The sequence below is a fragment of the Leopardus geoffroyi genome, chromosome D2 (assembly GCF_018350155.1).
Source record: "Leopardus geoffroyi isolate Oge1 chromosome D2, O.geoffroyi_Oge1_pat1.0, whole genome shotgun sequence".
NCBI classification, from domain to species: Eukaryota; Metazoa; Chordata; class Mammalia; order Carnivora; family Felidae; genus Leopardus; species Leopardus geoffroyi.
The window spans coordinates 56361945-56374725 of NC_059334.1; the positions used below are offsets into that span (position 1 = coordinate 56361945).

Consider the following 12781-nt stretch of genomic DNA (forward strand, 5'->3'; position numbering starts at 1 on the left):
CAAATTTCATAAAGTATGCCAAGTAATCCTAGGTATGTTAATTAGCCTTTCCATGGCCCTTAGTTTTGAATAAGGAGATATTCCCAAACTATCTCTAAAGGGCTGAGAGGATTAATAAGATGGTATTCAGTGAGTTCTTTGTTTAGACAGGTTTTGAATGTTGGTATTAATACACCTGAACTGCAGGATGTCCATTAACCCTCTGATTCATGGGAAACAAAGTATTCCTGTAGGTCACTGGATCCCCATGACCCCCTCCACCTACTAATATCTGGATGCAGCAAGTTAAACTCTACCAAGAAAATAGACAGTTTGTGTTGTGGAGTTGGGGCCAATCTTTCTTTTGTTTGTTTTCATAAAAATTGATTTCTTTTTTTTCTCAATGTTTATTTCTTTTTGAAAGACGGAGAGACACAGAGTGTGAGCAGGGGCAGGGGAGGGGGCAGAGAGAGAGGGATACACAGAATCTGAAGTGGACTCCAGGCCCCGTGGTATCAGCACAGAGCCCAATGCAGGGCTTGAACTCACGAACCGTGAGATCAAGACCTGAGCCAAAGTCAGACACTCAACCAACTGAGCCACCCAGGCACCCCATAAAAATTGATTTCTAAACCCAATAGTGATAGATAGATAGATAGATAGATAGATAGGTAGACAGACAGATAGATAGAAAGAAGGGTCGGACACAGGTAGAGGGTAACTGGGTTCTACTGGGCCACGTGATGGAAGAGTGGTGTCCACAGAAGCACCCTAACAGGCACCCTGTCCAGCTGGCCAGTGACCATCGCCACACAAGCAGTTCATGTCACACGTGCACACAAGACTGTTCCTCCCTCACTGAACAAATGTTTTGAGCCTTTAATTAGCCACCTAGGCACTGCCTCTGCCCTCACTGAGCTGACAGCCTAGCAGAGAAGACAGACACAGCTGAGGAGAACTAGCACAGAGGACAGCTGACATGCCAGGGGAGCCCCTGGCACCTAGATGGAACACCCTGCCAAAGGTTCGGGAAGGTCTTCCTGAGGAAGTGCTACCTAAGCCGCTGCAGGGGGGTGAACAGAGGGCCACCAGGTGAACGGTAACCAATGAGGAGAGGAAGAAACTGTATTCCCATAAGTTGAGTTGGCAAGAGGCAGGGCAGAATTTTCATTAGGTGAAAGAAGCTCATGCTTTCCGTAGAGCAGAGCCAAGGGATAGAGTGGAGGAGATAAGGGCAGAAATGCAGCAGGAACCCCTTGGGAAGTGCTTGCAAACATGTTAAGGAGTTTGAACTTGATCTGAAGGCCAATGGGACCACAAAGGGTTTTTAGCAAGGGGTGGAGGTAGGCAGATTGACAATTTGGAAGACCAGCTAGCCAGTGAAGGAATCATCCCCCAAGGATGAGCTGCAGGGAAGGAACCAGCGAGGTTTGAGCACAGGCTGACTGGATGCTGAAACCAACAGAGTGGAGTCAACCCACGGCTGGTTTCCTGAGGTTTGACCTTTTGACTTACTTGTCATCATATCTTCTTCTTCCAGTTGGTTAATTCCAAAGAGGTGCAGTCCACTCGCAGGGATATTGTTCTTCAGGGACTCAGTTAGCAGTTTATCAAGGGTCTCTGTGTTGTAGGGCACAATTTTAAAGGCCTGAACACAAAAGGGAAGAAGGTCAGACTTTAACCCCAGCTATCTCCCATCCAGCAGGTTAGAAACTGAAGAACCATGAGCAGAAACTACACACCCAGGGGTGCCTGGGTGGCTCAGTCAGTTAAGCATCTGACTTAGCTCAGGTCATGATCTCGAGATTTGTGAGTTCGAGCCCCACGTCAGGCTCTGTGCTGAAAGCTGAGAACTTGGGAGTCTGCTTTGAATTTTGTGTGTGTGTTTCTCCCTGCCCCTCCCCTGCTCATGCGTGCTCTCACTCTCTCTCTCAAAAATAACTAAAAACATTTTTTAAAAATTTTTAATTAAAAAATGAAAAGGAACTACGCGCCCAGAAAACTCAGGTTTCCTTTCAACATCCTTACCTGACACATGAACTCCACAGGATTTGCAGCATTGGACAATAAATTCCCAATTTCTTCCATGTCAGTATAGTAGCTGATAACAGTTTCACACACCACTAACTCCCCGGAATAGATCTTTAGAGAAACATTCCCAGATGAAAGGTCTAAACAGAAGAAGAAGAAGAAAAAAAACAAAAACAAAACACCACCATGAATGCACCCAGGAAGAACAAGTTTCCAGGGAAAAGTGTTCATGGATTCACCTTAATGGTAAAGAAATTAACTGGGGGCTGGAAAAAAGATTTTGGAAGTAAGGTGGAGGACAGAGAAGTGAGGGGAAGGGAAGAAGTAGGAAGTGAGCAGACCAGTACTTGGGAGGCCTCTGAGTCAAAGGAATTGTCCTCACTAGGTCTACAATTGAGTTTTTGGAAGATTTTCATCTGTTTTGTTCACTACACTAGGCCCAGTACCATGATAAACAGGAAGAGGAGCTGAGTTTAAAGCACTTTATACAAAGGTCAGTGGTTGGCACAAGGTGGGATAGATCCTGGCAGGTGGAATTCTGCCTCCACGACACTGGGCCAGGAGAATTGATTCACTTGCTCTGTTGCTGTCATTACTACGTGCTCTCTCTCTTCAGCACCACAGGAAGGGGTTTTGAGGAGGAAAGAAAAAATTAAAAATACACCAACCACAAAGATTCGATTCACAAAAGAGGAAATGCAACAAGTACAGAACATGGAAAAATATTCAGCCTCTTTAATAATCAAAGAAATGCAAATTAAAACAATGGGCTACTCTTTAAAAAGACATCAAATTAGCAAAGATATTTTAAATGATAATGTCTAGTGCTGGTGATGATATAGCAAACTTGATAGAAGTAATATTTCAGAAAGCAATTAAACCCTATTTCCAGGATCCTTAAAAATGCCCATCATTTCAAGGGATTCCATCTTGAGGAAAAAATCCTAAATGCACGCATGAAGATGCTCAATATATCATAACTTAAAAGAATAAGAAGACAATAAGAAATCAGAAATTATGTAAATACAGAACACAATGAGGAAATGGAAAATTGAAAGATGACACTTCTTTTCAATGGAGTATTATGCAGCTTTAAACAATATGGATTATAAGATATAGGTCCAACACAAGGAACTGGCTTTAAAAACTATGATACATCTGTACAATGGATTACCTCTAACCATTAAGCATCATGTTGCAAAAGAATATTTATTAACATGGGGAAATACTCAAAGGTATTTTCCAGGTAATGAAAGTGGCCAATGAGACTATACAAAGCTATGTACACAGGGGTGCCTGGGTGGCTCAGTCAGTTAAACATCCGACTTCAGCTCGGGTCATGATCTCACAGCCTGTGAGTTCGAGCCCCGCGTCAGGCTCTGTGCTGACAGCTCAGAGCCTGGAGCCTGCTTTGGATTCTGTGTCTCCCTCTCTCTCTGCTCCTCTCCTGCTCATGCTCTGTCTCTCTCTGTCTCAAAAATAATAAATAAAAACATTAAAAATAAATAAATAAAATAAATAAAAAAACAAAGCTATGTACACAGATTCAGAAAAATATAGAAATCATTGATTTCCTTTGAGGTGGGCATATAGGCAATTTTCTATTTACTTTCCTTTATGGTGGTTGTATTCCTCAACTTTTTGGTACTGAGCTCACATTACTTTTGTAACAGAAAAAGTATGTTATAAAATGGTAAGTTACAAAGTCCATGTAACAGCACAGGGTAAAAGAATGCTAAGAGAATAAATATAAGATTATATAAAGAAAAACAGAATATTGAAAACAACTGTTGTTAAAACTTGTGAACAAAGGCCAAAAGACAGTATAGTAGTCTGATGACTTTTTTCTACTTTCCTCTAGTTTAAAAAATTTTTAATATGTTTACTTCATAAGGATAAAAATTTTAATATATCTATTTTTTCCCCATCACACATGTACATTTCTGCAACTTCCTTTTCCTTTAAATAGAACATGACAACCAAATCCAAATGTTGGCTGTCACTCTTCTCAATTGCTGAATAAAGACAGGACAAGTAAAAGAAAGTAAGAGTGGGCCTCTTCCTGAACAGGATGCCTAATTTCCGGAGGTAGATGGGGCTACTTACTGGGGGCCTTCACGGAAATGGTGTATTCATTCTCCAGCTTGGCTTCCACCCTTAATGAGGGAGAATCCTCAGGAGAAAATTCCGCTTCTGTGGTCACCCTCTCATCCAGCTTACATCTCACGATGACGTAGACAGTGGTTTCCGCCTGCAACAGGAGACCAGTCAGTGTCCCCTCTCCCTCCTGGGTACCCTATTAGGGTGCTGGGCAGAGGGTCTCCTGGCTCCCTGATCCCCAGCTCTATCTAGAGAGGCTGTCCCAGAGCGGGGTGGGGTCTGGAGTCTAGCACTGGGCACAACTGCTGTGGGTCTCAAAAAGAGAAGTTACAAAGACCGAGAGGGAACATTTATAAGCCTTTACGGCAATTTGATGGAGTAATTTTATGTCTGTTGAACTTAATGTAATAATTTAAAAACCTGGGGCTTGTATTTCATACATACTTTTATTTCATTTTTACAGCATTTCTTTTTTATTGTGTTTTATAAAAGCATTAGCCCGTGGCAGAATTAGAAAATTTAAAAAGCAAAATAAAAAGGATCTTCACAGATAGTTTAAGAAGCACTATTCTGAGAGTAGGCTGGCTACTCAAAGTGAAGCCAGCAGACTAACAGCACTGGAAATCATTAGAAATGCAGAATCTCAGGCCCTTCCTGGATCCACTGAACCATCAAAGTCCGAATTTTACCAAGACACCAGGGGTGACTCACATGCACCTCACAATGTGAGAGGCAACAGCCAGAAGAAGTCCTCTTGGCTTCTGCTCTTTATGCTGTTCTTGAATGGGAAAAATGCCTTATTGGAGGACTGATTTTCCTAAGGCATGGAGCAACCTATGAATAGCTATTTTACCTTGCTTTAAGATCTCTTGCTGGGCCAGCCACATATGATTGTCTTGTTTTACTGTGCTAGTTAAGTGGGTAATGGGCCTCTCAAAACTTGAACTGCTAAGGATAGACCCTCCAAAGAGAAGCGGAGAAAGAAGAGATTTCCAGTCATTGCTAATCCCCAAGTGTTCATCCTACGATTCTATTATAAAGTCCTTTGGGGCACCTGGGTGGCTCAGTAGGTTAAGTGTCCCAACTTTGGCTCAGGTCATGATCTCACGGTTTGTGGGTTTGAACCCTCAACCGTTGGTTGAGCTCTGAGTTGACAGCTCAGAGCCTGGAGCCTGCTTCCGATTCTGTCTCCCTCTCTCTCTGTCCCTCCCCCTCTCACACTCTGTCTCTCTCTCTTGAAATGGACAATAAAATAAAAAAATAAAATTAAAATAAAATAAAATAAAATAAAATAAAATAAAATAAAATAAAATAAAATAAAATAAAAAAGTCCTCATAGTAGCCCTTCATGATGAAGGCCACTATTTCACAACAGGTGAAGGAGAGGCATGATTCTGGTTTCTGGAGGCTGTTGAGGCTGAATGTGGATGCGTTTGTGGTTGACCTGGCTCTGGCTGCAGCCAAGGCCCTGTCACACCTGCTCCTTCTCCCAGGCAACATGGGGAGTCAGAATGAGTGTGTTCTTCTCTGTTGACAGTCAGGACCCAACCCCAGTCCAGCCACCCCAGGATCCAGAGACCAAGGACAGGCCACAAGGAGAATCCTGGAAGCCAGGGTGGGAGAAGGAACAAAAGTCTGGAGAATCAGGGAGGCATGTCAAGGGCACCATTCTTCAGTTCCGAATGCCTTCACCCACAAGTGCCCACTAGCCTGGTCTTGGGAAAAGACCACAGGTCTCAGGACGAGAAGAGTGTGGGGAAGACAGGCGGGCAGATGGACAGCCTAGACGCTGGAATGCCCACCAAGAGCTGGCCAACAAGGAGGAAGCACGAAGTGGGCTGAGAATAAAGAAAAGTGAGTGGTGGGAACAGTGGACTGGGGGATACATGCCCCATCTAACGGGCTGCTAGGCCCAGCCACTCACCTCAGGCCTGGTATTACCAGATTCTGATTCAAAGGAAGCTGGGAACAGATTCTCATGCCTAATTGCTAAAACACTGTGCAATCTAAACCAAACATGTCTATGAGCTCAATCTCACCCAAAGCAGCGGTTTGCAATCTTCATGGAGGGAGTCCTTGCTCAACACCTCGTGGCCTCAGGCTGCACAGAAAACCACTCACTGGTGCAAGGAAGCTAGTACTTCCCACTGCCAAGGCTCACACACCCTCTTGTCTCTAGGAGACCATGCTGGCAAACTTAGCAAAGGGCTTGTATCCACAGGGAAGTATTTTACTGCCCTGAACTAATTATCACATATTTTCCATAAGGAAATAAAAAACTACCAACAGGACGGTAGGATTCAAAGGACAATGGACTATCAATTGTGCCATCACATTCAAGTCACCTGTTAACACATGTCCCACCCTGAAAATGTGAGTCACATTATGCTTTGGCATTTATCTTATCCCTTTAGCAATCAGCCTTGGCAAGTTTCAGCCAGCAAGCTTCAAGGGACTCATGTGGGGCACAGCAGTGGTCGGTTGATGGAGAAGCAAGCTCGCAAAATGCCCCCCATCTCCCTCCTCCCAGCACTACCCTGGCAGGAATAGACCCAGGCCTCCACCTCCAGGGCTGGCATAAGTGTCCGGTAATGCTCATGTGTGCCACATGCTCTGTGTTTTTGATCTAGGAACTCACAGTCTTAGATCGATGGCACATACATTCCTGAGCTCACCTCTGTTGGACTTAAAGGAGTGAGTTGTGCTCAAGGCCCAGGTCCTGGGGTTCTCAGGGAAGCTCATCTACAGAGGAATCCCAAGGGAAGGCTGGGATTACACTGAGGTGCAACAGGAAAACCCCACTCCTTTCACTATGACAACCGCATCCACTGAAAAGGCCATGTTCTGACACTGATCCACCAGCCCCAGGAGCGCCTACCCCACAGCGAATGCGGTCCGGCTGCACCACCATCAGGTTCCCAGGTGAAGTCTGCGGCGGTAGGCTCTGCTTCTTCAAGTAGGAAGGCCCCTTCTCGTCTTCAGCCTCTGTGTCAGTGACTGAGTCACAGCCAGAATCTACGGAACAAAGGACACCGCTGAATGGGAACACAAGGAAGGAGAACTATTGGGCACGTTCCACCCCCCGAAAGCCCCGAACATTACCAAATAGGAAATGGCTCTGAACGTCAAATAAATACAAGCTGAAGGGAGTGACTCAGGAAATCATGAAAGAGGACCTAATGAGGAAAAGCCAATGACCTGGTAGGCCACAAGGGTAGGGTGACAGCAAGAGGAAGACTGCTGAGAAGAAGGCCAAAAAGTCTGAGACAGGCTGCTGCCCAAGACTAGCAAGTCTAGTCTCAACAGGTGGGCTTCTGGAAGCTTTGCCTCCAGACTTCCTGCACTGCTGGCTTTAGTGGCTGTGAGGAAAGGAGAACCCTTCTCCTCAGGTGGGGTCAAGCATCAGCTGTCCATTTAAAGGCCATCTTTTGAACATCCAGTAAAAACTGTGCTGTCCAGGAAGCCACTATTCCTCAGGGTTACGATGAGCCGATGTGCCCACTCTGGAGTAACAGTGACAAGCATTCATTTTCAACAAATCTCCGGTCAGTGTAACTGGGTTCCAGATCGGTGCCACAGCCAACACCTCTACTGTGCACAGGCTCAGGCAGGTGAGGAGGGGTGTCCTGGTGTGTGGGGCATGGCACAGAGTGAGATGATGCTGAGATGGTGTAAGTGGAACCTACCAGAGCTCTAAGGCAGGGGCTCTTAACCAGAATCCATCAACTGATAGGCTGTGTGCAAGATTTTTATTCGGGGGGGTGGGGGGGGTGCACGCGCATGCATGCGCACAGGCCTATACTCTCTGGAGATAGTCCAAAGCTTCTGTAAGATCCCAAAGAAGGACAAAATAGTTAAGAATGGTTAAGAGGAGAAGGAAGGCTCATCCAGCCCCCTTCTTGGGCTATCTCTTCTTCACTCCTAAATCACTTACAGAGCAGCCGAACATGTCAGGCACTGAGAGGACATGAAGATGAATAAGATATCGATCCTGCCTGTGGAGAACCCACAGTCTAAAAGGGCAGGTACAGTGAGAGGTAAGGGTTATCTTCACTGATTCCTGCAGGCTGACCTCCCAGGGAAGGAGGTGGCCTCCTGCAGAGCTCATGGCAATCAGTCCTAGTAGAATGCTGGGCTGGTACATCAGGCCACTGATATGTCCCACAGAAAGCTCTACCCATGGGCTTGCACGCTAGACCTCAGGTCATACAGGGGAAGAGGCTGTGCTCCCATGACCGTGAAGGCTGAGATGGGTTAGGGGACTAGGCACCATCACGTCCTACTGCTGTTAACTGTGGGGCAACGACCTCCAGGACCCACTCAGGCTGGGCAAAGGGCTGAGGTTTCCCAGATAGGCAGCTTAAAAACCCCACCGTCTTGGCCAGCGGTCTCATCCTAGAGCCTGACATCTGTGCTGACAGATGTCTATGCACGGCCCCAGACTGTGACAGACAGTGAGGCAGATTCCTGCTGCTCTTCCCCTCTCTGTGATTTCTCTCAAGACTCACTATTCCACAAGGTCTGCCGGAGGCGGCCAGATCTCTGACCTTGCTTGCACAACAGGAATCCAAGCAGAATTTAGTGCTGACAGACGAGGCAAAGGACTCTGGGTGTTTTAAGCGGGGCGGGGGAGGGGGGGTGATACTATTTTTCACTAGCCATCAGAGCCAACGATCTTCTGTATCTCTCCTGTCCTTGCCAATCCTACTGACTCCCTTCTCAGTGCTAATTATCCCCCTCCAAGGCTAACTGAAGTAATGTCCCTGCCTCCCTGCTCTCCAAGACCCATTAACTGAGGCTGCCATTTTCTCCACTGGATCTGCCCTTCCTGATAGCCTTCTGTCCTTGATTGGTTACTTCTAGAACAGCCAGGACCCATTCCCATGGACAGAGTTGTACATGCCACCCAAGCAACTCTCAGCCACCAAGGGACCTTGTGAAGGAAAGAGCCAAAAAGATCAGTGATGATTAATATTCTTCTTCTGAGTAATTATATAATATCACCTCAAGCTTCAATATTTTATTATTAGATGCCTGAACTATCCCATTTTTTTTTCATTTCTGAGGTTCTTCTTGGAAAAGAAAATAACCTCATTGAGTTAAAACACTCAATCAGCTACTTTATTATTATTATTATTATTATTATTATTATTATTTTAATATATATTTATTTTTGAAAGAGAAGGAGAGTGCAAGCAGGGGAGGGGCAGAGAGAGAGGGAGACACAGGATAGAAAGCAGGCTCCAGGCTTTGAGCTGTCAGCACAGAGCTGGATGTGGGACTCAAACCCAAAAACCTGGAGATCGTGACCTGAGCTGAAGTCGGAGACTTAATGGACTGAGCTACCCAGGCACCCCTCCAATCAGTTACTTTAAACTGCAAGAAGCTCCCCAGAATTGCTCCAGAATTGTTTAGATGCTACCCTGAGCGGCCGAGTCCCAGGCACCAACTTTTGCCAAGTCTCTATTCTAATTTACAATACAGGTACAAGCTTCTTGGGACAGACCCATTGTACAGTCTACCAGTGCTTCAAGAAAGAAGAACATGTCATTTCTCCCAAATTACTGATCTATTATTAGTCAGCTAGCCAAAGAGTCAGAGCTCTACTAAATAATATTAAGGAAAGAACAGAGAAAATACAAATATGCCAATGAGAAAGACAGGATAATAAAAGATATGGAGAATTTTAGAAACACACTGATGTGAATTCCATGCTAAGAATTTTTTAGATTTCAGTACAATTTTTATAGAAAAATATTAATTGCCAAAACGGTCTTAAAATAAGAAGAAAATCTGACTAAATCAATAATCATAGATTATGTATGTTTTATGTCTCTTACTAAAGTTTAAGAAACAATAAAGTGTATTCCTATTTTAGATTACATTTATAAAAAAAATTAAACAGCAATTAAATTCAATGGATAACCCAAAAACCAAGCTTCATTCTCATAAAAACTTAATATGTGATAAAGAAAGCATTAAAAATCAGTATAAAGAAAATGGTTGGTGAGAAGAATGACTCAGGAAATAGTGCTGGGAAAATTTAGCTATTTTGGGGTGGGGATGGGAAAACAGAGGGACTATTGCAATGCTTCCTAATTCTCACATACCTCCAAATAAAGTTTATATGGATTATAGACTGAAGTGAACAATAAAACAGATTTTTAAAATTAAAAAGATGAAAATATGGGTGAAAATTTAACATTGGCTCGGGAAAAGACTTATTAATCTTAAACAACAAAAGAAATACAATCCAAACAAGCAACAGGGTTGGTATGAATTTAAAACTTCAGTAAAAAACATTTTAAAAACCTAAAATCTAAATCGTATTGTTTTAGTGGCATTAGTCATAATAGTCAAATTGGAAACAACCCAATTGTCCCTCAGCTGATGAATGGATAGACAAAACATGGTATATTATTCAGTCATAAAAAGGAATAAAATATTGACATTGAAAACATACTGAGTGAAAGAAGCCAGCCACAAAAGACCACATATTTTTTTATTCCAAATATATGATATGTCTACAATAGGCAAATCTATAGAAACAAAAAGTAGATTAGTGGTTGCCTAGGGCTGGGGGCTTGGTGGGGCCTAGGGAGTTGGGGGAGCATAGCTAAGGGGTATGTAGTTTCTTTTTTGAGGTAATGAACATATTCTAGAATTAATTGTGGTGATAGCTGCAAAAGTCTGTGAATATACCAAAAAAAGCCTCGCTGAATTTTATACTTTAAATGGGTAACTTGTATATTATATGAATTACATCTCAATAGAGTGTTACCAAAAAATCCAGTGGCAAGTCACAAACTGGTTTAAAGTTAGAAATAAACAAGCCAAGGGGCTAATTTCCTTAAGATATGAAGAGGTCACAGAAATGTCTTTTAAAATACCCAATAAGTAGATAATTCACTAAGGAAAAAAATACAAATTACCTCCCCATCAAAAAAAAAAATAAACAAACCATCATTCATTATCACTAATGATCATGAAAATAAAATAAAAATAACATTTTACATTTACTGCTATTTTACCTTTTCAAGTTAGGAAACTTTTGAAGGTGAGGTAATATACTCACTCTCATTTGATGCTGAGGGAAGTATAAACTGGTAAGACCTTTCTGGAAAGGCATGTGTTCATATGCCAAGAAAGAGAAAGGTTTTGGTTTTGGTTTGGTTTGGTTTGGTTTGGTTTGGTTTGGTTTGGTGTTTTGTTTTGAGAGAGAGAGAGAAAGAGAGAGAGAGAGAGAGAGAGAGAGAGCATGAGCAGGAGAGGGATATAGAGAGAAAGAGAATCCCAAGTAGGCTCCGGACTCAGCGCAGAGTCCAACACAGAGCTCGATCTCACAACCAGATCATGACCTGAGCCAAAATCAAGAATCAGACAGACTCTCAATTGACTGAGCCACCCAGGCACCCCTGAAAGAGAAAGTCTTTAAAGTGTTCATACCTTTGGCCGCATAATTCTACTCTAAGTCTCTCTTAAGGGGGAAAATAAATGTTCAAAATGTAGAGAAAGACCATGAACAAAGATGTCTGCTAAATCACTCTTCGTATCCATGAAAAGTGGAAAACAACCTAACTGATGAAAGAACATTTAAAAATATCATTTTAAAAGAGTTTTAAGTATGGGGCGCCTGGGTGGCTCAGTAGGTTGGGCGTCCGACTTCAGCTCAGGTCACGATCTCGCGGTCCGTGAGTTCGAGCCCCGCGTCGGGCTCTGGGCTGATGGCTCAGAGCCTGGACCCTGCTTTGGATTCTGTGTCTCCCTCTCTCTCTGCCCCTCCCCCATTCATGCTCTGTCTCTGCCTCAAAAAAATAAATAAATAAATAAATAAATAAACGTTAAAAAAAAAGTTTTAAGTAGAAGCTTATGACATTATGTTAAGCAAAAAAGCAGGATATAGAATCATATATCTTATAGTGTCGGATATCAACTATATAAAGAAAAACGCATTTAAAAGGTCAGAAGAAAATCTGTCCTTGGATTGTGCATGGCCCCTCTTCCCTCCCTCCCTCTTTTCCTCCTTCCTTCCTACCTCCCAACCTTCCATGTGTTTTCCTATTTTACACAATGAGAAAGCACTTGGATAATGCGCGTTGGGGTACAGAGAAAAGCAGCAACTGACTCCGTTGGCTAATCGTGTCACTAGCTTGGCATAAATGAGATTGACCCTAACAGTGCGGCACTTGGCAGATATTCCCCAGCATTCAGATGGGGCATATAAACAATTCCTTCCAGTAGGTCTATTCATTTAGTCACCTGAAACGAATTCACTCCCAGCAGCTAATTCACTTTAGGAAGTCAGGCAGGATGCCATTCATTCTGCCGGCTGACTCTGGAGGCGCTGATTGACAACACTACCGCTTGCGTTTCTTCAGCCACATCTGCCTCTTCCACAGCGTACTACAGACTGGGCCACTTCAGCAAATCCAAAGTTTCCTTTGAAGGAAATGCCAACCCAGACATAAGCACCCCTGAAACCCACCTGACAGAGTGACATGGCACCAAGCTTTGCCACGTAAGTATGCAGATCCCTTGTGACCTCTCCCCACCTTGAAGATAATACCACCTTTTTTCTAACGTTTATTCATTTTTGAGAGACAGAGAGAGACAGAGCATGAGTAGGGGAGGGGCAGAGAGAGGGAGACACAGGATCTGAGAGCCTGATGAG

General features: G+C 43.6%; 1 protein-coding gene across 2 annotated transcripts in view; it reads right to left on the minus strand.

Annotated features, from left to right (window-relative positions):
• Positions 1–12781, minus strand: part of PIK3AP1 (phosphoinositide-3-kinase adaptor protein 1) — a 118675-nt gene that overhangs the window by 52172 nt on the left and 53722 nt on the right. For both annotated transcript variants that reach the window (XM_045438391.1, XM_045438392.1), the window contains 4 exons: positions 6989–7125; positions 4117–4261; positions 2008–2150; positions 1495–1627 (listed from right to left, as the gene is read on the minus strand). In XM_045438391.1, coding sequence (XP_045294347.1) covers positions 1495–1627; positions 2008–2150; positions 4117–4261; positions 6989–7125 — 558 coding nt within the window. The remainder of the gene's footprint in view (positions 1–1494; positions 1628–2007; positions 2151–4116; positions 4262–6988; positions 7126–12781) is intronic.